The sequence below is a fragment of the Pseudogymnoascus verrucosus genome (assembly GCF_001662655.1).
Source record: "Pseudogymnoascus verrucosus strain UAMH 10579 unplaced genomic scaffold scaffold_49, whole genome shotgun sequence".
Classification (NCBI taxonomy): Eukaryota; Fungi; Ascomycota; class Leotiomycetes; order Thelebolales; family Thelebolaceae; genus Pseudogymnoascus; species Pseudogymnoascus verrucosus.
Window position 1 is genome coordinate 50,427 of NW_017263700.1, and position 23,835 is coordinate 74,261.

Sequence of the window (23,835 nt, forward strand, 5' to 3'; positions counted from 1 at the left end):
AACGAAGAGAGAATTAATTATAATAAGGATTACTCACCGTATATCTTTTTGTTGTTGTGTTTGATCCCAATGATTTTTTTGAAGACACCCCGTTGCTTGGCCTCTTGGTTGTTGGTTCTTCAGTCAGCAGTCTTAGGATGGAATGATCTTGGACGTGTGTTGAATGAAAACAGAATATACATCCTTCAACAGAAATCCGGACATTATATACTGATTTTAGAAAGTTCTTCTCGAACGGTGGAGAAGGATGGTGACGTTGACTGGCATATGCAGAAACAAGAGATAAATGATATTACACCACAACTGAGACGGTGCCTAAAGTAATAAAACATCTAGAACCAAAAGTCTATAAGAGATAGATCTGGGGAAAGAAAGATTCGACCAGAATCGTGCTTGCTGATTCGCCGTAAAATAGTATCTGTTGGTGGTTACCAGCGTAGCTGAGAACAAGAAAAGCAACCCCAACCTTACTTTATGTATCTCAGGGCAGAGTGGAGAGTCACATGTAGACTTAACTCACTCTCCACGCCGCAACATAACAACCAACCACTAGACATTGACTTTATATCCAAAAGATCAATAAAGAACATATAAAAGGGGGTATTCGCTGGTGAGTCTCGTATTGAGAAGCGATGTATGTGATGGACCGCGACTTTGGATGGCCATGATATAGGTGAGCGAATGGTGAGCGAGTGATCGAGGGTGAGCAAGCTCATTCATTCAAGGCCAACTCCTCCATCCTCAAAACCACTTTTCGCCAAGCAGAGACAATCTGCATCACGATATCTTCTCAACGCCACCCGAACCCTATCTCAACTTACGTACAAACCTGAGTTCTCGGATTATATAACCGGGTAATTCCGGCCTAACTCTAGATTATGGAACTTGTCTCTTGGCGGGGAGGGCCAAGCAATACAGTGAGCAGATTATCGTTGCCTTCGTACCGCATGACTGGCTGGGATCGGCTTTTAATAGGAGTTGGGTACCGGTACGCCCCTCCCGGAAACTAAAATTGGAGTCGAAACTTTTAAGGGAGAAGTATTAAGGTAAGGCTAACCCCGCGTTTTTCTTTCATACCGTGGTCCTCAAACAGTTTATTTTTTTCAGAATTTAGATTTTTTTAAGAAAATCTGGGGGATGTATTGCGCTTTGTGGTCTAAATCGAGAGCGGTGTGATCGGTGAGTGAACTGACGTCCATCTGATACTGCCAAGTCGCTCGCATAGGTGTAAATAGCCAAACGTGACACCTACTTACAAAATAATTTATTCTAACTTATCAACGGATCAGATACACAATACACGCTCATTATTCACTGTTGACTATCTATTAATTTAATATGGGGTCTTCACTAATGAAGAGAATGCTTGTCGCGCGCCAAGTAGCCACCGATGCGAAGCCATCGTGTGGGAGGGCTGTCAATGGGGAAGACTATAACCTCAACCTCCACATTGCCGCTGTTTTCATCATCCTCTTCGTGTCATCAACAGCTTGCGCCTTCCCTCTCATTGTGGTAAAAGCACCCCGCCTCCGCATCCCACCCACCTTCCTCTTCGTCGTGCGTCATTTTGGAACGGGTGTCCTAATCGCTACTGCGTTCGTGCATTTGTTGCCCACGGCGTTTATTTCCCTCACTGATCCCTGCCTGCCCGATTTCTGGAATAAGGATTATCCTGCTATGGCGGGGGCGTTGGCTCTTGCTGCGGTGTTCATGATTGCTGTGGTGGAGATGGTGTTTAGTCCGGGGAAGAATGGGTGTGCAATGCCGGCGGGAATGATGGAGGAGAGTATCGGGGGCGGGCATAGGAATGAGAATACGAAAGAGGGCTCTAGTGTCGGGAATCAGGAGGGAGAAAGGCGTAGGTGTTTTTTTTTTGTTTGTTCTGTTCTAGCCCATAGGAGGAAAAGAGTAGAAGGGAAGGATATAGACACGTAGCTGACAGTGAAACAGGACCAGAACAGGGGCTCATCCACGGCCGAAATAATAGCACAGGAAGGGAGCTCCAGAGAATCACGAAAAGCAGTGCAGCTTTCGATGCGGGGGAGCGCAATACACTCCCTCAAGCTAAAGAGGAGTCTGAAAAATATGTAGCTTCATCATCTGCGAATGGAACAGCAATCACGCCCATCGAGATACAAAATCACAAGAAAGCACTAATGCAGTGTGTGCTGTTAGAGATGGGGATTCTATTCCACAGTGTGTTTATTGGCATGGCACTCAGTGTTGCTGTTGGGAACGATTTTATCGTGCTTTTAATTGCAATTACTTTCCATCGTAAGTTTCCACATCTTCCCAACCCCACATGGTGTGAATCTTCCCGGAACTAATGACCTGTGAACAGAAACATTTGAAGGTCTCGCACTTGGGTCACGAATTGCGGTCCTAAGTTGGAAAAGACATGCTTTCCAACCTTGGCTTATGGCGCTCGCCTACGGCTGCACGTACGCTCTCACTTCCCTCCCTTCTCCCCCTTTACCCTACTAACACGCCCTTAGAACGCCAATAGGCCAGGCCATAGGTCTAGCAACACGCACCCTCTATGCACCCGGCTCACAAGTTGGCCTCCTTATGGTCGGGATTATGAATGCTATTTCATCTGGATTGTTGACGTTTACGAGTTTAGTGGATTTGATGAGCGAGGATTTCTTGAGTGATGAGAGTTGGACAGTTTTAAGGGGGAGGAGGAGGGTTTGGGCTTGTTTGCTGGTTTTTGCGGGAGCATTTGGGATGAGTTTGATTGGTGCTTGGGCTTGAGGTGACGTGGATGCAAAAATGGGAAAGTGAGAATAATCAATGGGGTTGGAATGTGACCCAACAAACCTGCATACGGCTTGAAGAGCCCGTCGCCTGTGGATTGCATTCGCTGCTGTGAATCCTTCGCCCACGTTGTTAGCTAATTCTGAGGCAATGTAAGTATATTATGGAGGCTCCTAACTAAGTCTATTACAACAACCGGCTCGCTTTAAAACAAAAGAAAGTGATTTATAAGTCATCATAGAGCCGCCTTGCCCTAGCAGAATATTAGAATCAGCGCACACTAACCCCGAACTCAATGGCAAACCTAGTTCTAAAGGCTATGCACATATTCGTGCTCTTTCACTGCCCTTTCTTTTCCGCAATGATCCGATAGCTCGTACTAACCAACCTCTGCGTATCCATCTCTACGAACGCCTCACCGTCCAAACACAACCTATCCATTAACGTTCTCAAATGCGCCGGCAGCACCTTAACGCCAACCAATCCCTTAATCAACGCCCTCGCGGTGCGAAAGTATCCATCCTCCTTGGCAATCAGTGGCGCCTGCAGCCCACCGACGCTCGCATTATCCGACTTCCGCACTGCGAATCCCACCTCCATCAGGGCTGTGGCTAGTGTTTCTGGTGTCGGTGTCCCAACCGCACCAATGAGTGGTTTTACTCGGCGCATCAGTTCCTCGTGATGAGGATTGGTTGGGTCGTAGTCTGGAAGCGATACCCAGTCCAGGATGGAGAATTTGGCGCCGGGCTTGAGGACTCGGTGCAGTTCGCTAAAGAGAGCGGGGAGGTCTTTGCATAAGCTAAGAGCCTGGATCTCGTAGCATGCATCGAAGGTATCGTCTGCGAAAGGGAGAGGCAGATTGTTAAAGTCTGCTTCTACAAATGTGTTCTCCAGCCGACGCTCCTCGTTGTATGTTCTGGCCTGGGCGATCTGATTCGGATCGATGTTGACGCCTGTTAGTTTTGCGCCAGAAAAGGTGGCCATGTGAGCCGCAACTCTGCCACGGCCGCAGCCTATATCCAAGGCCTTGTCTCCAGGCTTGAGGTTGATATCCCGCGCCACCGACTCCTCGTATAAGAGCTGATTGTCAAGTACCGACACATGGATGTCGATAAGAGGTGGGATGTACATCTTCTCCACATTGCCAAGGGCGCATAGGTGGTTGAGGACGCCATAGTAGGAACGCAGGCAGCTGCCGACTTTTTCAACGTAATCGGGACCAAGCGCCTGTATCATCTGCCCCTCATCTGCCCAGTCGAGACTGTATATAACGTATGACGCTAAGTAGTTGGAGACCTGCTCGGGGGTGAGGTTGTAGAGGTATCGAAAAGATGTGCATATGGTTCGTAGGCGGCTGGTCGATGCCGACCGATGCTTGTCTGCTTTTGCTCGCCCATCCTTTCTAAGAAACTTCGCCTTCGCCTTCATTCGCGGCGCGGGAGACTGTAGGGCCGCCATGCCGAGGTTTCCTTTTTCGAGATTTCCATTTTCGAGATCGCTGAGGCTGTAAGAGGAGCTGGTTTGGGATGCAGCTTGGCCGGGATGGCTGAGTCTGTGAGGGTGTGTGTGAGTGTCGGTGTGAGTGTGAGCGTGAATGTCCGTCATTCTTGGGAATTCACGAGGTAAGCAGTAAGTCATGAGGTAACCTTGCCGTATTAGATGTTCAAATGTATATTATATTAGTGTTCTCTATAGAGATATTCACATCATGGTGCGCCATCTTCCCTTTAAGTGCTTATGGGCTGTGGCAAACCCGGCGCAGTAAACTCAACGTCCGGACGCTAGATTCAGCGTGGCATGCTAATGATCCCATGATGTTTGGATTGAAACGGAGAATTTGAAGTTCTAAATTTTAAAGTTGTTCTTACACCGGATGCTTCGGAGGCGGCTGTCGCGGAACGAAGTTCGGGGGCGTATGATTGGTTGATTTATTCATACTCGGTTCAAGCGGCCCAGCTGGCTCGCATTGGGGACCAAGTCATATATCGCGAAAAGTAAATACTAAGAGAAAATCCTCGACTGACATTCCAACTCATCCGATCAAGTCGGGCCTCAGCCGGTTCGTAGTCAAAAAGTCGTCCCCACACAATATCCACTTAACAAGTGCGTCCGTAGTATGTAAGGATCCTCGGGTGAACAGTGTAGTTTGGAAGTCACGTTTATGGGCTATTGGCTATTACATAGAATCCTCTTGTATTACGAAGACTGAACGCTGATCCTCCTCCGGAGGTCCGCGTTCCTATTATATACTCTTCCGGGCAGGCTCGGAGTGAATGGAGTGAAGACCCTCTGTCTTACCACTACAACGCACATAATTGCCTAGTCCACGTGACGCTGCTGTGGCAATTATCCCCTAGCTCACCCAGCCCACCCTGGTCATCCCTCGCCTCACCCTTCTGGCGGCAATGGGCTGCGATTCTACGCTATGCCTATTGGCACGATTAAGACTATAATCTGGAGAATACGCAAGCTTGTGTATCACAGAGCGGACGGGATGCCCAATTCTCTTGAGTCTATGGTCATATGTAATGTGATGTGGATTGTTAAGCATTATATATAGAAACCAGGCTTTAGTTCCGTCATAAAATCTCGAAGAGAACCATAGTCCGTGTTGGTCTTCTGCCTCAATGAAATCGCGATTGATTCTAATACGCCGATGACATCCGTTGGGCAGTTGACTTCTTCAACCACAAGTGCTTTGAACAACTCCCAGAATGGCACATGCAACACGTCTGAATCGAGGATAGAGAAGCGGTCCTCGCACAGGACTTGTGGGGAACATGGCAGGATGTAGCGATCCTCCATCATGACTGAACTGCAGCGAAAAATCCGAGGCGATTGACAACCAAGGGGCGAGGGTAAATACTGTATCCGCCCGTCAGTACTCTAGTGCTGTATTTGTTGGGAATTCGGGGGAAATTAAGGTGAGGACTATGGGATTCCGGATTTATAGCTTGGCTTAGCGAAAATCCCCCGGCAATCCCACGGGCTCCCGTACGCCACGACCGGCGCACCCAGCTCACCCTACTCATCCCTCTCACTTAACGTAGGTGGCCTGACACCTCACCCACGTTCACCCCTCGTCTCACCCTTCAAGCGGCAAGGACCGCGATTTCGCGCTATGTCTATTGGCACGATTGAGACTATTATCCTGAGGATACGCAAGCTTGTGTATGGCAGAGCGGACAGGATGGTCTAATCTACATGTCAGATTTCATTTCAGCCTGTCAAACAACAAAATGACCTCTCGGCGAGTTCGGCGCAGGTCATCTATAAGTACTTAGGTTAAAATGTTCTATTTAGTGTAAAGGGTTGTGTAGTACAAAGAGATGCTAGTGTTATAAGGAAGTAAACGGATATAGTGTATACTACTATTCCTGCTTGGTTAGCTACCTTTGTTGTCGTTGTCCCGTATTGCATCTCTACTCGATATAAGCCTTGCCTAGGATCATACTCTGCTCCCAGATATCTACTCGTGGATATCCCTCCGTACGAGCGAAGCTCATGGCCGGTTCTGGCGATTAGTGGAGCATAGAATAGTACGACTAACTTATAGCAGTGTAGTATGACGCTAGAAAGCGCCACCACTGTACCCCGCACGCTACCACTGAAGATCCCTTCCTACTAGTTTCTATATAGTAGTTAGCGACCTCCCCCCCACAAACTATACCATTAAGCATTGCCTAGGACCATACTCTGGTCCCGGATATCTACTCGCGGATATCGCGACCTACCCATGTCTACTACCTCCTACAGAACGCATGCCAGATACTATTCCAAATGGCGTCTCTTATTACACCACCACCAATGAACACAACGGACCAAATCTACTTCGAAACGAGTTGGGCGATACTAAGCACCATTGGATTAATGAATGTATTATACGGAAGTCTCGTGGTTGGAATAACAAACATTTCGCCTATCACTGTTGTTCCTATTATTGTATCGATAGCCTGCGCAGTTGCAAATGGAATGTGTTACTATTCATTCTATGGTGACTATCAGCGAATACCAAGCCTTGCGGCTGGAATAGTTGCAGATGTGATGTGGTTGGTAAGTACAGATTCAGATGTTGTGCTACGTAAATTCCTCGAACTCAATCGTCTACAGATCCAAGAGGCTGGGTTGTCTTTTTACAGTTACCAAATACTAGATAAAATATTACAACATCGCGACAGAAGAGTTTTTCTGGCATGCTTTTGGTCTATTATGGCTGCCATTGTGCTCATTCGAGCGAGTATCTTGGTAACTCGTGCACTCGACAACTTTCACAAGTCCTCATCGATGCAAAAACTTACCAGCGATTTACACATTGGATATTTCATTGCTATCGCTCTTGTGGAGTGCGTCAGCTCAGTATTCTTGCTGCGTGTATTTGCTGCTGCGAAAGAATCTGCCGTGGCCTTCACTTCGGCAACAAGCCTATTCCGTCATTTGACTCGCAGTACTGAAATTAGGCTTGCCTCTTTGTCTTTGATTGGCCTTACGAGGGCTGTCACGTACAGCTTCCAAAATTCGGCACAGAAAGCTACCAGTGTTGCGAGCCAGGTCGACAGATTTGTATACACTCTTGAATGTCTATTTCCTGTGCTGCTTATGTGAGTCAACATGTGGTTATTTGAGAATTTCCCTTCAGTAATGCTGACACGAATGTAGGATTGATATATTGGGTTCAAGGCTTGTTGCAGCAGAGCAAACGTTTGAAACCTTCCCAACTCAAGACAGTCGACAGATCGCCAGAAGACAACACGGCAGTGCCGAAGACAACACCTCAGTACCGAACAGCGATAACACCAAAGCACTGACTTCGCAGTCATTTTTCGAAAGACGCAAGCTGAGTAGTAGTAGCAATTCCTCCAAGGTACCGTTGCATATTCTATCAAGCGTTAAGAGAGTCAGAACTGCCAATAGCCAAGCGAGTGGTTCACAAGAGCAGTGCCCAGATATTCTGCAAAGACCAAAGAATATTGGTATTGCGGTTAGTGTGAATAGACCTGCTGAGTTTGAGGACATCGAGATCCATGAGTGGAAGTAAATTGAAAAGGTCAACCATACGTGTATAATAAACGGCACGGGTATATATATTGGCTTATACTAAATGTGTATTTATTGATCACTCCAGTATTAAAAGGCGCCCGGAATAAAACCCCGACAGTGAAATGCTTGGTTTTCACGGATCGGATGTGAAACCCGCAGTCGTGATCGCCTCCTTAGCGGCGAAACTCGAACACGGCCCTATAATCAGTTGCTTCGATGTTTGAGAACTTAACAGTGCCATTTGCAAGAACAGCCCTGAAAGCAACGGTATTCTCACCTTGATACCGGGTGATGTTCTCAGGAACAGTTATTGATTTCTGGCGCACTATATTAGGTTTGGGGGCGATTTATACCGTGGCATGTAGTGTGTACTATTAATAATATGTCAACCCCGGTGGCGGTGTGTAGAACGCACTCTATGCTTGCTCCAATCGCCTCGTAAAAACCCGGTCCAACCATATGTCCAGCAATCCGCATCCACCCTTCGTCACCATCCTCCTGGTCTATATGCTCCCTGGCCTCCACCGTCCAATCCGAGTCCAAATCCTGGTCCCAGCAGCGTACAAAATTAACCCAACCACAGTCAAAATCATTATGTGGGTCTGCATCTACTGTAGCCCGTAGCACTTCCTCTTCAACCTGGATTAAAGTACTGATACCGCGAGGCGATATAATACTCCTTGCCATCCACAACACGCAGCTGCTCGGATTTCTCTACCTCTGTTGCCTAGGTGCGGAAGTGCTGGCGGAGTTGGTCCCTCGACGCGCCGTCGAATAAGCTCTGATCTGAGACAAAGGTCCACTCGAGACCATTCGCTACTTCGTGCGGGAACTTACGCTCTACCATTTCCTTGCGTGATCAGTCATTAAAGATTTTCTGAAATTTAGCCCAAGCCTTGTCGTCGCCGTACGTACAGCGGTATATTACCCAGCCCCATTTATTGTGTTTTAAACGACGGAGGTCAGCGAGGATGTTGTGGGGTACGTCGTCGATGTAGTTTAGCTCGAAGTGACGGCGCCCTGAGAGGGTGTTTTGGGCACGTTGTTGATATCAATCAGGGTGTCGGAGGAGGGTGCAGAAGAAGATATAAATCTAGGCGAAGGCAGCTGTAAAGTTGAACCGCGGTGGGTTGGACAGAAGAGCCAGGGCTTTTGGAGATGTCTGGTTTTTAGATATGTAGAGAGGTATGGTGTACACAGCGGCGCTCTAGTTTTGTAGCTACGTCGGATGTTTCTAACTTGAATTGGACGAATCCAGCAGAAAGAGGCCATTTAATGCGAAGCTGCTTGTTGTTGAAGTTGCAATGGTTGCAACGAGCTGAACAACTTGCAATAACTAAGAAGTTTGAAAATCGTTTGGAGGCCAAGAATCAGGCAGAATTAGACACTAACATCCTAGAACCCGTAGTTTCGTACGTAGAATAGTACAGACTCGACCTAGTCCATACCAACCTGCATTACCAAAGGTAAAAACGTCCCCATAGCTCGATTAAATGTCCACAAATGCATATAAATCGAATAACTAGCCTTGACAACCATACTTAGCGCTTGAAGCCAGCGAATATTATAATGAAGTTCCATCTCTTGAGACGTGCCCATATCGAATTGAAGATGGGTGTTGTGATGTCCTTGCGGAATTTGGCGAAATGCGGTAGCACTTTCATTATATTCATGCCGCTCTAAGAATCACTACTACTGCCTTGGCCACCTCTTCTGTAATCACCACATCGTCTCCTCAGCGGTCGAGAAGCAGTTCCATCATATTCATGCCGCTCTAGGAATTCCCTTCTGCTGCCTTGACCACTTCTTCTGTAATCACCACATCGTCCCCTTGGGTCGAGAGGCAGTTCCATCACTTCCTTGCCACGCATTGAATTATGAAGGAAAACCATGGCCATGGGTGTTATAGTTCTCTCTCGCCCCCTTCCTTCCCTTTTGTCTCCCCCCATTTTCCGTCGTCCATGTATCCCTTCCCATGTACCATCCCATTACTCCTCCCATTCTCGTCCGGTTTATTCCATCCGTTTTTATTAGGTAGTAGGTGGATCTCGGCTGGGTTTAGAAACAGCATTTCAGGCACTCAAGACAGCAATTGCAGCAGACGCACATGCTTGCGATACTACAGGACAGCACAGTTAGTTATCTCTCTCCTCATTTGCCAGGCACGGTAGGGTGTTAGAGGTGGACGTGGAGGGGCGGTGGACTGGGAAAGGAAAGGGAAAGGAAACTCACCATGCGCATTGGCCGCTGTAGTCCTTCTTCTCCTTCTCCTCGGGGGTAGGGGCTTGTTGGTATTGCATCTATTCACCCTTATTAGCCACTGCCTGCTTCTGTTTATGCCTGTTCTGCTTGCTTCTGTCCCTTCTGCTACTTCTGCCACACGCAAGTGGCAGGGTGGAGGCCAATGGAGAGGGCGGCGAGCTAGTAGGGCGGGAAAGACGCTGCGTGCTACACATACCTGCTGAGGAGGTGCTTGAGGGGCGCCGTAGGGTTGTTGCTGGTGTTGATCTGCCATTGTGGTGGTGGAGTTTCGTCTCTGTTTGTGTTGTTTTGTTTTGTGGATTGGTGGATTAGTTTGGTATAAGGAAGAGTGAGTGGCAGTGGAGGAAAGGACTGAAAGGTAAAGGTTGAACTCGGGTAGTACAAGATCCGAGGCGAGAAGGGGAAAAAGGTTCAAGGTGGCGTTAGAGTTGGGGTAGGGCGGTTTATGTGCTCAGGGGGGACAAAGAAGGGGGGGGGGGTTTAAGATGAATATGAGGTCTTAAGGGTGATATGTTTTATGTGAATAGTACGGTATCCTAGGGATGCCCGCTGAAGCTTCGCAACTACGAACGCTCACTACTTCGCGGAATATAATGGCCAATAGTATATCTTCTTCAGTTGCTTGACTTGTCAGACTATTAACTATAAATGGGGCAATGTAGAAACATCGTGTTACCGAAGTTGCAATGGTTGCAAGGAGCTGGAAGGACTGAGAAGTTTGAATATCGTTCGTTTGGTTTTAGAGGTTTGGTTCCGTCGCTAAATCTTTCTATTCTTCCATTAACTAAGCCTCTTGTGGTTTCTTTGTGGCACCTTGGGGGCTTAGATACATGGTTCACAAATGGCGAATCATCCCAAAAATAGGAGCAAAGGCGCCTTTAATATGGTAGTTAAGCTAAGACGGCTAAACTTCAGTGCTAAACTACGGTGTTAATACGAAAACGCGAAATTGGCGCTAACATGACACCAAAATGTTACTTCGCCTCACCCCACTCACCCCACTCACCCCACTCACCCTGCTCACCCTGCTCACCCCTCGCCTCACCCTTTCAGGCGGCAAGGGGTCGCGATTCCACGCTATGCCTATTGGCACGATTGAGACTATTATCCAGAGGATACACAAGCTTGTGTATGGCAGAGCGGACGGGATGCCCAATTCTCTTGAGTCTATGGTCGTATGTGATGTGACGTGGAGTTCTGAGCCTTATATAGACGATGGGGGTGGTTGCCCCTTTTCAAATTTGAAGCGAGCTTAGCCACAACACGCTCGATCATCATCATGAACAGAAGTAGTGAATCAGAAAAACAGACGGTGGAGACCAGCTCGCTCCAGCCTCGCTCAGGCTGGCGCCGTTTCCGGTCCTAGCCATCATATACATTCATATCGAACCATCTAGCCAGCGAGCTCTGTCCTCGCGGCGATATAAACAGTAAAAAGTCCCTATAGACCCCCCCAAAAACGCCCAACAATGTCCTAACGAGCGTGCCCGAGGACCTCTCTAGAATTCTAACATCGTCCCATCCAATCCCACATCCATCACCGCCGACAAACCCCTCACATTCCCAACAAACTCATCTGCCTTCTCAACGGGCTCGCCGTGCTGCTATCCCCCTCGCTTCCATAGAACCCCGAATCGGTATCGATATCCCATCCCTGATCCTCCTCATCCTCCTTCCCCTCCTCGCCGCTCCACCCCTTCTGCATCGCGCCGCGGGTGTTCCACCGCAGCGTGCGAGACACGCTGTCGAACCACTCGGCGCCCGTGCGCGTCACAGTCGGGAAAGGGTACTGCGAGGCAGCGATGGTGACGTGGTCGCCCTGCTTGAGCTCGACGCGGCCCTTGCCATCAAAGGAGCAGTAGGCTGTTGCGCGCGAGTTCTTGGGGATGGAGACACGGAGGAGGAGACTGTCCGAGAGGACCATCGGGCGGAAGGAGAGGGTGTGCGGGCAGATGGGGGTGAGGAGGATGGCGGGGATATCGGGGTGGACTAGAGAGCCGCCAGCGGAGAGAGAGTAGGCCGTTGAGCCTGGATGTAGGTTAGCTTCGGGGGTCTTTGCAGGGGGTTCAGCGGAGGGACTAACCAGTGGGAGTGGAGAAGATACAGCCATCGGCTTGGACGACAGTGAGGAGCTCGTTATCGCCGTACAGCTCGAGGTTCGAGACATATGGCGATGGTCCGCGGTCGATGACCAGTTCGTTGAGGACCTCGAACTGCTCGCCCTCCTCCATATCCTGTCCGTTCGCGCCGTCGCGGTATACTGTGCAGGTGAAGCGCATGCGCAGGTTGACGCGCATACCCTCGTCACCCATTACTTTGTTGAGGTGAGACTTGTACTGGTCGAACTCGAAGTTGGTCAGGAAGCCGAGGCTGCCGAGGCTGAAGGACAAAATAGGGGGAACGATGCGTTGAAAGAGCCATGAGGTGAATAGCACGGTACCATCACCACCAAGTGTGAGTACGAGGTCGAACTTCTCTGGTTGGCTCCAGCAGAGATCTGGTGACCAGTATTTGAGCATGTGCTGGAAACGTGACTCTCCTGCAATTAGACCCGCGCCGTTGAAGCGCTTAGAGTCGCGCAGCTTCGCGTCGACGTACACGTTTACGCCCAGATCTGATCCATAGCGGGGTGTGCTGAGGAGCCACTCGGCCAGGTTCCTGGTCAGGGTGACGAGCTGGTTGTCCCTTGCTTTCGTCACAATCATGACGTTGCGGACAGCACGCTTGATTGGGCGTCGCTGAAGCTGTTTTGAGACCTCCCGCACGCCCGTGGCAGTCTGCATCAGGCGCGAGTGTGTCATGTACTCGTCACCGCTGATCTCCTCAAGAACCCTGTCGATGTTCACGGCATCGTCGAAGCGCTGGTGGTAGAAGCACGGTGATTGCAACGCGGGAAAGCGGGCGGTTGCTGGTGTACTACCAGACTTTGCAGCGTTTGAAGCGAGCTCGGATAATGCTGCCGAGAGCTTCTGTGACGAGGATGTGCCAGGCCTGCTGTCCCCCGCGTTCTGTGCTGCGAGTATGCCCGATAGGGAAGATACCATCGGGGCATCTGGGTTTGTGCTTCGACCAGATGAGGCTAGTGCCTTCATGATTGTCTGTCTGGGTATGGAGTCCACAGATAGTGCGGAGTTGCGGTGGTTCTTGAACGACTTTGGGGGCTGGAGAAACGGTGACAAATTCCCGTCGGTGGCAGTCGGCTCGACTGGTGGAGCTTTTTCTTCTAAGGCAGTTGCAGGAGGCGTAAGTTCTTCATTGTGGTTTTGCGGGGGATTATTTGTTGTGTTCAAGGGCAGCAGCGGTTTCGAGGGCGCCTGAAACACGGATTCACCAGCGAAGGCGGAATCACTAAATGGCGCAGAGTCCTTCACCGCTTGGGGTCCTGGCAAGGATGTGGTTAAATTTTCAGCTGGGGTATATTCATTACTGTGAGGCGGGACGTTGTCCGATTGCGTGAGAGTTGGATGAAGGGAGGAAGGGAGGAGTGTTGACTCGGACATTGCGACTGTGTGGATGGTATCGCTAGTGGGAGGCAGATTCGGGGTGGAGCGCTCGGTGTTGATAACCGTGGGATCTATTCGGGCGTTAATATGAAAATCCCGAGGCCCCGGAACAACGGATTGAGCCTGAAGAGCAAGAAAACTCTAAACTTTGAGAGGGTGACGGCGTGGGGGTTACACACCTGCGGACTCAGATGACAAGATTGGCGGGGAGATTGTGGAGGCAACGCGCTATGTCCGTCCGGAGTCGGAGGATTCGAAAAGGCGAGGTTGGGGAAAGTCGAATAAAGGTATATAATTATTGGCGAATAAGAGTATGTCGAGAAGGGTATAAATGTCAATATATATAAAAAGCCAAATGTGAGAAATAGGAGCGTCCGTAGTTCGATATAAAAGGGACGTATTTCAAAAGACAATGATCGGATGGACCCTGAGGGGCAACGAGTAGCAGCAGTACGTATACCGAGATTCGCGGGATTATTGAGTCGAGATGGCGGGGGATAAGTTCCAACGGAGCGGGATTGCGGGGCGGGAACGGCGAGATAGTGATTTGCTAGATCTAATCTTTGGAGAGAGGAGACGATCGTTAGCCTTGCGCCCACTGACCATAATCACACCCAGTCACATCTGCTAAAGCCTCGAGTACCCAATGGTGAGAGTTCACCACAGTTGATGGTCTTGGCTGCTCGATGACGCTGGAGATGCATCGAATCGTATGACTTACAGATGCGCTTCTAACAAATCGATAGTCTGGCCGTGTCTTGATGCTGCAGGATCGCACGTAACTGTACCACGAGGACCGATGCGGACTGTTGTGGAAGTGATATGGGCTGTATCCGGACAGGAACAAAAGCCACAGGTGATTGCTGCCGGGGTTCGTGCAGAGCACCTGCTTGACGCTTATGCGCGATTTCGTAGAGATGCGTGATTGTCGTGTGGGAAGACGGCGAATTAGAGACGACAGGTCCTCGATGATGCGTATGTGGGCGGCTCGAAGTTGGAAAAAGAGGCTTCCTTCAGGTCTTGTCTATCGCAATGGAGACTTCTATAGGGTATAGAACGGAATAATGAAAACTATTGAAAGCGGCAGACGCGGTAATGGCAGTAAAAATATGCAAAGAAGTTCGAATTAAGGTATATAGTGAAAGGTATAGTTTGTTCGATGCTCCCAGCGCAACTCGATGATGGTCCAAGGTAATAAAGACGGAAGCAGGGGCCAGCACAGCGACGTACCGAGACCAGGACACGAAAAGCGAGGCCTTTCACCTCTTATACTCCGTGGCCTCGCGTCTTCAAAATAAAAAGTTAGTCCCCCCCGGCGAGGCGGCGACGGGAGCGAGGAGGCGGCCCGTGATCTTGAGACGAGGCTAGCATCTCAGGATACGGAGGGACTTGCTCTGGACTTAACAGGCGAGCGAATGCGCCGCGAGTGTTTCGAGCGCTGCAGTATACGTGCGCGTTACGACGGTGTATAGCGGAGATGAGTATTACGAATGGGAGAGGCAGATGGAGAACGTGCCATCCCTCATTTTACATAACTTGGCGCGGAGGAAGACATGTACTGGCGAGAGGATCCAGTTCGTCGCGATGTAACTTGTCCCAGCCCTGGGTCCTTGAAGGTGATCCCACAGCTGCGACGGCGCCTCAATCCATCGCAACTCCACAGCACCTATAGGAATGGCCGGTCAAGGAACAGAGCTTAGTCGTTGTGATATGTCCGCGGCCAGCTCTATATTTGCTGTCCAATATAGCACCTGTCACAACTGACCCCAACATCCAACACTAGAGGCCGCCACAGCTGGACCCCAACAGCCAACCCAAAAGAGGCCGAGCAGACAGCGTCGTGGATAGATACCAACGTGCTTCACTCTCGTCACAGACGGTAGTTCGCACACGTATCAATGCAATTATTGCACGCACTGACAGCTGAAGCCGCGCGCCAGGTCGTACGGCAAGGGGTAGCTATGGGACGCCTCGCCCCGACCTATTCCTCCGCGGCTTGGAGGCCGAGGCCGAAGTTGTCTCGTCTCGTCCCAAGACTCCACTTGTCTGTAACAAGCCTCCTGGGCTCTAGGCGCTGGGATTCCGCAGGTTGGAGCTCCTTCAATGGGCCAGGAGGGTCGGCTTCTCCACGGCGGAATTCCTATGTAGCGACTTCATAGGGGGTGAGCCACCTCAGCCCATTACAGCTTCATAAACCGTGATATATGTTGTATGGAAAAGTTATTCCCCGATTCACCCCATATACCCTGATAATAATGGAATAATGCCGTCCGTTCTTGTTCACTTGGCTGTCAGCGCGTCGCCCGAACGCAGACGATCTGAAACGACACAAACCCCTGAAACACTCCCACCAGTGTCACGTTTGGTGGAGCTCCACACTGGGAACTGACAGCTTGTCCGTGGGAAATATGCAAGCTGCCTCCTCTGTTTCGGTAGTTAGGGTGGCGGCTGCACCGCAGCTTGGGAGCGGGGCGCTGCAATTGACAGCTACTTGCCACGAATGAGGGCAGGAGGCAGGGAGCGCAGGGAGCGCGAAGAGGCTCTTACGGTAGGATTGTTTTACCTTTTGAGGATGGGACGTAATGGTACGATTCACAGCAACGTAGTAGCAATGCATGAACGCGGAGGTTTGGGAGTGGCATGAGGCGACGGTGCCACTGATGGAGCAAAACAATTCGGGGAGGTTTGTTATATCTTGGCATTCCCTCGTAGCATAATGCTCCTTCCTTTTGAAGACCACATGTCAAGTGTATCCTGTTGATTGTCTGCCGCGTCAGCCCCTTTCCTGCGGGCTACCTCTGTCTTAAACCATCCTTATTGACGACCGTAACGCGACAACTCGAGGGTCGAGCTGAGAATGCTATAATGCTATTTGAGCCACAACAGGTTCCAGCTTCCCATTCTTGGACCTGAAGAACATTTCGGCTCCGTTACCTGCCCTTTACTTCACTTGGAGCAGGGCCGTACTTGTGGTTTCTCGCCGTGAACTATATATGTGAGACGAAGGTTCTCAGGATCCCTCATCACGTCCTCCATGCCATATCTTTGTCGACCTTCCCTTCGACAACAGTTTGAACAAATTGCATCATCCCACCTTCCTCGCCTTCATCAACCATGGCGTCGGGGTCTGCCGAGCCACAGCAAATCTTCTCTGCCTGAATGCAGACTTCGTCCCACTGAGCTGGCGTAAACGAGCCTTGACTCTCGATGACAAGCGGTTCGGCATTTGAGGTGAAAGCTAATACGTGTATAGACTGGGCGGTTTGGGTTTCGAGAAGGCTGGGGTTTTGAAGAATCTTCCCCTTTTCAGAAATGGCGAGGAAGGTTGCTGTCAAAGAGGTGGAAAGTGGGATGGCGGCGGAGAGGAGGGCCAGGATCGCGGTTTGGAGCAATGCGGGTAAGATAGGTAGAGTCTGCAGGGTGAAATGTTAGACTATGTAATCATAGAGGTTGGGCGAGAGAGAAATACCGAAGAAGTCTGGATTGATTTGGAAGTCGCCGTCTCGTCTGGGGGTGTGCTTGTTACTTGGAGAGTAACTTGAATCAGCGTCCGAGGAAAATTGCTGATTAATACGATTTGCCGCAAAGTCCGCTCGATGATTGACTCTAGATGCCGCTCGCGAGTGCTTCCTACCCCCGCCGCTGGCCGTACGATGACATCGATGGCAGCCTCTTCAGGAAGCTCGTCCCGGCGTTGAACTTCGATTGGACCGTTGACAGCGCCTATGATCGTATACCCGTTCTGTGAAAATGTCGCAGAACCATCTGTGCTATGAAGATGCGACAAGATTGCGCTGGGTTCTTGAGAGGATGACATGGCGTCTATGTTGCGAGGTGTAGTAGAAGGCTGGGGCTTGAAGAAGTTAATTGTTTCGTCTTGGTGACTTTTTGATACGGCTGCGGAAAAGTGGCGCTAAAATGCGGGACACCCCGCGTCTTAGCTCCAGCTCCTCAGCCTTGCAGGACATATCGTGTGTGAGGGTTATACAGCTCTCGCTGTCAACACAACTACAAACTACAAACCTTTTCACATTGGTCAAGATGCCTGCAACTACCGATACACCAAAGGAAGCACAAGCTGCGAGTATTCCAAATCTCAGAGACCGCATCCCAAAGCTACAGTCTAAACGTCGGCAAGCGCCACCCTCGAACTCCCTCCCAGTCCCAGAAACGCCACCGCTCCCTCCAGCTCCCGATACCTCAGCATTCGAATTCATAAAGCCCAGCCGCCGTATATTGTCTAAGAAAGACCACGACTTGTTCCTAGCCTCGCCTACCCATGACCTTCTGGTTGCCTTCGTCTTCGGCCTTGCGGGGGCCGTAGTAGACACACCAATCTCCGCCGTCTCTAAAAAGACGCCCAGCCCTATCGTCCAGAGCATACTTGACATACTCAACAATGTCGAAGATGTGATAGCACGCAGCCCAGCCGATGAACAAGGCGACTCTCGCTTTGGTAACCGGGGTTTCCAAGACTTCATCGACCTAACTGCGAAGGAACACACTGCGTGGCACAAGAAGCTGGGCATCTCCGACGAGAAAGCGATAACAGAAGTCTCGACATATTTCCTCCAGTCGTTCGGCAACCGCACACGCATTGACTACGGTTCAGGCCACGAGCTGAACTTCATGGTCTGGCTCCTCTGCCTATACCAGCTATCCATAATCACACCCGACGACTTCCAACACCTGGTGCTAAAGGTGTTCACTAAATACCTAACGCTCATGCGCCATATCCAGTCCACATATTATCTCGAGCCCGCTGGCTCCCATGGAGTCTGGGGTCTGGACGATTACCAATTCCTACCATTCCTCTTCGGCGCAAGTCAGCTGCTCCACCATCCCTATATCCGCCCACTTTCCATCCACCAAAGTATTATCCTCGAGGAGTATGGCGCAGATTATCTATACCTCAACCAAGTAGCATTTGTCAATAGCGTCAAGAATGTTGAGGGTCTGCGATGGCACTCGCCGATGCTGGACGACATCTCGGCTGCTAAATCGTGGGAGAAGGTGCTGGATGGGATGAAGCGGATGTTTGTCGCTGAAGTCCTGAAGAAGCTGCCTGTGATGCAGCACTTCATGTTTGGATCGCTCGTGCCAGCGGTGGAGGAGATGAACCGGGAAGAGGATCTTGGCCTGCCTGAGGAAGGCGCGGATGCCGAGGGTGGAGAGGTTGTAGTTATGGTTGATGGCATGAAGCACGTGCATCAGATGAACAGCTGGGGCGATTGCTGTGGAATAAAAGTGCCGAGTAGTGTGGCTGCGGCGCAGGAGATGAAGAGAAGAGGCGGTGGGGAGGGATTGAGAAGGATTCCCTTTGACTGATTGGTACAGATAGAATAAACCAAAACTAAATGATTGATGAACTCTACTTTTTATGCAATGAGTATTGGAATGGCAATGCATTGAGTCAACCAAAGGCTGGTGGCTATATATTTCTACTGTACGGGTATAATCCAATACCGTGTTTCTATCCATAAACCTCCCATGAGATGCACGTCAAGCTAGCCAAAGGCACATCAGAGCTTCGCTGTTGGTTTGTCGAATCGCACTGTATTTGAGACAGTTCCAACGTTCTCCAGAGAGACCTCGACAACATCACCATCCTTCAGCCAGCACTGAGGACTCATGCCCATTCCAACACCGGAAGGCCTATCCACCGTAAGCAAAGGCCATTCATACAATGCTTCAAGCAGGAAAGTCTGTACTCACGTTCCGGTGAAAATCACGTCTCCTGGAAGTAAAGTGGTGCCCATGCTCAGGAATGCGATCGACTTTGCAATTCCAAAAATCATATCGTCCGTACTGTCATCCTGGACAGTCTTCCCATTCACCTTCGTACTTATCCGCAGGGATTGAGGATTTCCAATGACCTTGTTGCTCACAATGCCTGGCCCGAAAGGTCCCCATCCATCGAAGCCTTTGCCGATGCCCCATTGTCCACCTCCGTATTTGAGCTGCCAATCGCGGTGAGAAACATCGTTCCCGACTGCATAACCAAGGATGTAGTCCAAGGCCTCTGCCTCAGAGACATCGGAGCAAGGTTTCCCTATGACAATGACCATTTCCCCTTCATAATCTAGGCCTTCTCCCACTTGTGCCTGAGGATGGACCGGGATTGGGTCAAAGGGACCAGTAAGGGAGGTTACTGGTTTGTAAAATAAGACGGGATATTCTGGGAGTGGCAGGTTTGACTCCCTGGCGTGCTTCTCATAGTTGAGCCCCAGGCAGCGAACTGTTCGGACATCCTCGAGTGCTAGGGGTGTCAGGAGTCGCTTGATGTCGACAATCTTGTTGGTTATCTTATAATTCCCAAAGATCGAGCCTTCAATAATTCGGGCTTGCTTGGTCTTAGCAAGATCCGTCACGCCCGAAGGTAGAATGGCATCTCCATAATAAGTCCGGCCATCTGTGGCCAGAAATCGGACGAGGCGCTGAAGAGATGTTAGCATCCAGAAGTTAAATGTGAGAACGCATCTTCCAAGATGACTGCTGACGTACGGTAAAGGATGATGACATCGCCGGTTTTCGGTTCTCTTGCTTTCGAAGTTTAAGCCATGAGAAGTCCAGCATCTTTGCTGTGTCTACATCGTAAACTCAAACCGGCGCCAGCCTCTTAAGTATTTCCGACCCCCATTTGATATATCCCCGACGGTGGTCCCGCAGTTTACCCCAACGGCAGATCTCCAACGGTACATCCCCGCAAAATCGGTACCCCTGCCCCATCGGCTGCGGATCTGCGGAATCACACGGCCTCTAGCTTTCCACGAATGAAGAAATATCCCGAAACTTTAACATTGAATCGACAGCTGTCCGAAAGTTTGGAAGAACATTCTATCCGTCGAATCAATTCGCATCTCGGATATTCTTGAGAACACATACGTCCCAAATGAGGCTCTCAGGGTTACAGAGAGATGCCTTGGCACTCTATAGAAAATGCCTGAGGGAAAGCAGGAAGAAACCGGCTGTTTGTTTACCTCGGTCTGGTCGTGTGAGCTCAGTTTGCTGACGAAGTTCCAAGGAGACAAAGATGCACTTCCAGAAGTTTGCTAGGTATGACAAAGCTTTACAATGTGTCTTGAGTACCAATTGGCGCTAACCGAACGATGCAGACACGAGTTCGAGAAGAACATTGGCCTCAACAAGAAAGATTTCAGCGCGATCGAATACCTCCTAAGGAAGGGGAATCGACAATTGGAGATATACGCTTCGCCCGGTATAAAAGACATTCGATAAGTCGAGGATGATGCTCTGGGTCGTCGATAAGATAGGACCTCGACGCGTATTGGGTTGGCAAAGGGGATAATGGAGGCAAGAGCGACCGGGCCAGCCGGGATTCACGATGGCCGGCATGTATTCTTATTCGAAGCGGGATCGAGTCCTGAAGGCAATATGATCAATACCGCTGATAGCGCTACATGATGTTGCCTCCAAACGCCCACTTGAAAGGCTTCCTTCGTTTCCGCCTCACCCGCCTTCGATCGAAATACAGCCATGGAGCCAACTACACGTCTCCGCCTGGAATTGCACAGAAAGCACCACTCCACTCAAAAATACCGATTCCGACTAGATCTATAAGGCAAATGAGTAGTCGCAGGCAATACATTGGTCAAAGCCGCGCCTCGTTTCCAGGTTTGGCAGTACTCCGCGGAGCTCGCCACGCGTTGGGCCGTACGGTTAAACGCCCTGGGGGTCTATTTGCTACAGGGACGGAGCACATAAGTCTTTGTTAAGAAGTCGAGTTCCACGTGGAAGAGTCGGGGACCATGGTGGGCGGCCAGCTACCAATATTAACAGCCCTTCTGTTCAATATCAGCATCCACAATCTGAGTCGAAGAGCCCCGCAACACAAGTGACAGTTGCGGACCAGGCCTCCCCGAGTATACTTCTGCATACTCAAAGTCAAGAGAAGATTCTGGCAGGGCCATCGCCCGGGCCAGCGGGCGTGCCATTCCTGCTTCCGCTGCTGAGAGAGCCGTCTATCTGTGTCAACGCCAGCAACAAACTCCTCGCTGGTCTACCGGCTGCCCACATCTTCGAACACCCAGCGCCTCTTGATTCCGGGCTGAAAACCGGCGATCCTGTCAAACGTGACCTCACCCCTAAGCATCGACGCACCAATCCATCGGCAGCAAGTCCATCGCCCCATCTATTATTCGCTGTGCCGGCCCCACCACCGCCTTCGGGTCTCCCCGTTATAGACAGCGCAGAAGTTACGTATCAGGATATTTTGGACGGCTTGCAGCTTGGTTTATCAGCTATCCTGGACAGCGATGTGGATTTCTGGGTCAAGGAGGTCGTGGGTACGAGTGTCCGTCGCGTTTTGGCCGATATAGCTGCGTTGGGTGAGCTGAGGGGGTAGTGGGTGAGTGGGGTGCTTGATCTCGAGGGGGGCGTTTTATAGATGGAAGCTAGCTATCGGCTTTCGAAGGCAGATGGGAAGGTGAAAAGAAGATGGAGTTGCGAGGATAGCCGTTCTATTGATGGAGGCTATCGGCTTTGGAAGACAGATGGGAAACTGGGAGAAAGATGGAGCCAAGGACGATTAGGCATATCATTATACCCCCCTCACAAACAGAACAGAAACAATCAATCAATCACATCACCAACCACACTCCCATTCTACCAACCACCCGCCCCTCCCACCTCCGTGCTCCGATCCTCCTTCCCCCACCAACTTTCTCACCAACTCCCCCCCCCACGTGTCTCAACACCGTAAATAGACCCATCCTATCCACAGCACCAGTATGAGACCACGCTGATCTGACGCGCTGGAAGCTGGAATGGAATGCTCTACCCCCCGGGTCTGCGAGACGCCCACCCCGCACCATGCGTGCGTGTGTTTCAGAAGTGGCGTCATGGCACGGACGTAGGCGGGATGGGGGGGAGCCGGTGGGTGTGGTTTTGGGGGAGGGTGGGATGGGAAGGTGGGATGGAGATGGCCTGCATGTAGGTCTGGTCTAGTTTGGTCTACTTGGTGCCAGTCTGGCGGATGGCAGCGGTGCTGTGCAGGTGGGCCGTGGGCCGTGGGGTGTTGGATGGTATTGTGTGGCTTTGTGGTCCTTGGATAGGTGACGACGAGAGGCAGGGGACCTGGGCTAGAGGTGTGTAGTTGACCCAGCTGGATAACACGGGCCGCATACTGTGATTTTTGAGGAGCCGCTACCTGCTAAAGTCATCAAGAAGGGGGGGGTCATGTGATATTTATGAGGTTGTTTCGGACCATCTCCATTCCACGGGGATACCATCAAATCATCCCCACGGAAGCAGGGGGATCCGCGCAAGGAGGCCAGCAGTCCTCGCCGTTTATACCTGTAACGACCCGTCCGTTGTGAGTTGTTTTGACTTGCCGCCCTGCCTCCCTTGATGCCTGGCAAATCCCAAAAAATCCCGCTCCCATCGATGAGAAGTTAGCTGCGTGGATATGATGTCTGGGAGTGCTCTCCAGATGGAGTCTCTTGATGAGACTCCGACCCGCCCGTCACATTCGTGCCGCATGTCCCGCTCAGGTGCGTAGCCGCTGGACGCGATGTAACAGGTGCGTGCACGGTGCAGGCTGGGCGGGTTAGATGGCGCGGTGCCTTACATAAGTGCCCTGTGCGGGTTTTGGGGCTGGAGAGGAGAGGAGAGAGGAGAGAGGGGGGGCGGCTTGTCGAGGAGTGATGGATTGGGGGAGTTTGGTGGTTCGGTGGCTATCCGTGTAATTTTGGTTATTTTTATTTTCTTGTACTCCTGGACAAGTCTAGGCTGGGCCTGGAGCTTGGGGGGTGAGCTTGCTGGCGCTGGTGCTAGAATTCGGATGAATGGTGAGGATTGTGCTACTGACTGTGCGTGAGCCGGCGATGCTGTATGGTTTGCTGGCTGTGAAGTGATGCACCTCGGTCGAACTCCGACATGGGACGTGTGAGGAGGCGATGAGACGGCGGTTGATGGGGGATGGGAGAATTGTTAATTGCTAAATAAGCACTGGGCTTTGTTTCAACGACCACCGTGCTCATTTACCCGTCAATCCGCCAGCGTCAATGGGAGATTAGCTATGGGAATTCCCCACGAGGGGGATGGGCGTTCATTTCATTTCACTAACCACACCGCTCTTCCGGGAAGATGAGGCCGTCTTTGATCTGATACCGTATCACGCATCATCAGATTGTTTCGTATCTGGGACTTTGGCTGACTATTTGCTGAGGCGTGAAACTCCTCCCTCCTCCTCCTCCCCCGTCGTCGAAATCATCCGCTCTTCAGTGGCAGCTTGCTTATCTTACCGCACTACCTG

General features: G+C 50.7%; 8 protein-coding genes across 8 annotated transcripts; 4 read left to right on the top strand and 4 right to left on the bottom strand.

Annotated features, from left to right (window-relative positions):
* The first annotated feature begins 1,050 nt into the window (after positions 1-1,050).
* On the top strand, positions 1,051-2,926 carry VE01_08743 (uncharacterized protein). Its single transcript, XM_018278162.2, has 5 exons — positions 1,051-1,179; positions 1,290-1,858; positions 1,951-2,274; positions 2,342-2,441; positions 2,496-2,926. Exons 2-5 carry the CDS (start codon positions 1,339-1,341, stop codon positions 2,752-2,754), a joined length of 1,203 nt encoding a protein of 400 aa, XP_018127152.2. The 5' UTR covers positions 1,051-1,179; positions 1,290-1,338; the 3' UTR covers positions 2,755-2,926.
* VE01_08744 (uncharacterized protein) lies at positions 2,882-5,239 on the bottom strand. The gene has a single exon (XM_018278163.2). The coding sequence runs from the start codon at positions 4,393-4,395 to the stop codon at positions 3,097-3,099; it is 1,299 nt and encodes a 432-aa protein (XP_018127149.2). The 5' UTR covers positions 4,396-5,239; the 3' UTR covers positions 2,882-3,096.
* Positions 5,240-6,421: 1,182 nt separating this feature from the next.
* VE01_08745 (uncharacterized protein) lies at positions 6,422-7,906 on the top strand. Its single transcript, XM_018278164.2, has 3 exons — positions 6,422-6,810; positions 6,868-7,355; positions 7,414-7,906. Exons 1-3 carry the CDS (start codon positions 6,538-6,540, stop codon positions 7,790-7,792), a joined length of 1,140 nt encoding a protein of 379 aa, XP_018127150.2. The 5' UTR covers positions 6,422-6,537; the 3' UTR covers positions 7,793-7,906.
* Positions 7,907-11,068: 3,162 nt separating this feature from the next.
* UTR1 (NAD(+) kinase) lies at positions 11,069-15,980 on the bottom strand. Its single transcript, XM_018278165.2, has 4 exons — positions 14,281-15,980; positions 13,739-14,120; positions 12,140-13,630; positions 11,069-12,084 (listed from the first exon to the last, which is right to left on the bottom strand). The coding sequence occupies exons 3-4, from the start codon at positions 13,554-13,556 to the stop codon at positions 11,612-11,614; spliced, it is 1,890 nt and encodes a 629-aa protein (XP_018127148.1). The 5' UTR covers positions 13,557-13,630; positions 13,739-14,120; positions 14,281-15,980; the 3' UTR covers positions 11,069-11,611.
* RRP46 (exosome non-catalytic core subunit rrp46) lies at positions 15,959-17,412 on the bottom strand. Its single transcript, XM_018278166.2, has 2 exons — positions 17,029-17,412; positions 15,959-16,972 (listed from the first exon to the last, which is right to left on the bottom strand). The coding sequence occupies exons 1-2, from the start codon at positions 17,374-17,376 to the stop codon at positions 16,583-16,585; spliced, it is 738 nt and encodes a 245-aa protein (XP_018127109.1). The 5' UTR covers positions 17,377-17,412; the 3' UTR covers positions 15,959-16,582.
* Positions 17,413-17,449: 37 nt separating this feature from the next.
* Positions 17,450-18,925, top strand: RRD2 (Peptidyl-prolyl cis/trans-isomerase). Its single transcript, XM_018278167.2, has one exon. It carries the CDS (start codon positions 17,478-17,480, stop codon positions 18,885-18,887), a length of 1,410 nt encoding a protein of 469 aa, XP_018127086.2. The 5' UTR covers positions 17,450-17,477; the 3' UTR covers positions 18,888-18,925.
* A 40-nt stretch (positions 18,926-18,965) lies between these two features.
* VE01_08749 (uncharacterized protein) lies at positions 18,966-20,232 on the bottom strand. The gene is made up of 3 exons (XM_018278168.2): positions 20,064-20,232; positions 19,275-19,996; positions 18,966-19,214 (listed from the first exon to the last, which is right to left on the bottom strand). The coding sequence occupies exons 1-3, from the start codon at positions 20,133-20,135 to the stop codon at positions 19,082-19,084; spliced, it is 927 nt and encodes a 308-aa protein (XP_018127087.1). The 5' UTR covers positions 20,136-20,232; the 3' UTR covers positions 18,966-19,081.
* A 360-nt stretch (positions 20,233-20,592) lies between these two features.
* Positions 20,593-21,924, top strand: VE01_08750 (uncharacterized protein; the record flags this gene model as incomplete). Its single annotated transcript, XM_018278169.1, has 3 exons — positions 20,593-20,615; positions 20,675-20,778; positions 21,422-21,924. The coding sequence occupies 3 exons, from the start codon at positions 20,593-20,595 to the stop codon at positions 21,922-21,924; spliced, it is 630 nt and encodes a 209-aa protein (XP_018127104.1).
* Between the last annotated feature and the right edge of the window lie 1,911 nt (positions 21,925-23,835).

Bases quoted from the DNA above. Each gene is read 5' to 3' on its own strand.
- VE01_08743 (XM_018278162.2), top strand. From the start codon at position 1,339: ATGGGGTCTTCACTAATGAAGAGAATGCTTGTCGCGCGCCAAGTAGCC. The intron at 1,859-1,950 runs GTAGGTGTTTTT...ACAGTGAAACAG, and splicing joins GAATCAGGAGGGAGAAAGGC to GACCAGAACAGGGGCTCATC. The intron at 2,442-2,495 runs GTACGCTCTCAC...ACACGCCCTTAG, and splicing joins GCGCTCGCCTACGGCTGCAC to AACGCCAATAGGCCAGGCCA.
- VE01_08744 (XM_018278163.2), bottom strand. From the start codon at position 4,395: ATGACTTACTGCTTACCTCGTGAATTCCCAAGAATGACGGACATTCAC.
- VE01_08745 (XM_018278164.2), top strand. From the start codon at position 6,538: ATGGCGTCTCTTATTACACCACCACCAATGAACACAACGGACCAAATC. The intron at 6,811-6,867 runs GTAAGTACAGAT...AATCGTCTACAG, and splicing joins TTGCAGATGTGATGTGGTTG to ATCCAAGAGGCTGGGTTGTC. The intron at 7,356-7,413 runs GTGAGTCAACAT...ACACGAATGTAG, and splicing joins CTATTTCCTGTGCTGCTTAT to GATTGATATATTGGGTTCAA.
- UTR1 (XM_018278165.2), bottom strand. From the start codon at position 13,556: ATGTCCGAGTCAACACTCCTCCCTTCCTCCCTTCATCCAACTCTCACG. The intron at 12,085-12,139 runs GTTAGTCCCTCC...ACCTACATCCAG, and splicing joins TATCTTCTCCACTCCCACTG to GCTCAACGGCCTACTCTCTC.
- RRP46 (XM_018278166.2), bottom strand. From the start codon at position 17,376: ATGTCATCCTCTCAAGAACCCAGCGCAATCTTGTCGCATCTTCATAGC. The intron at 16,973-17,028 runs GTATTTCTCTCT...TTCACCCTGCAG, and splicing joins AATCAATCCAGACTTCTTCG to ACTCTACCTATCTTACCCGC.
- RRD2 (XM_018278167.2), top strand. From the start codon at position 17,478: ATGCGGGACACCCCGCGTCTTAGCTCCAGCTCCTCAGCCTTGCAGGAC.
- VE01_08749 (XM_018278168.2), bottom strand. From the start codon at position 20,135: ATGCTGGACTTCTCATGGCTTAAACTTCGAAAGCAAGAGAACCGAAAA. The intron at 19,997-20,063 runs GTACGTCAGCAG...ACATCTCTTCAG, and splicing joins CGATGTCATCATCCTTTACC to CGCCTCGTCCGATTTCTGGC. The intron at 19,215-19,274 runs GTGAGTACAGAC...TACGGTGGATAG, and splicing joins GACGTGATTTTCACCGGAAC to GCCTTCCGGTGTTGGAATGG.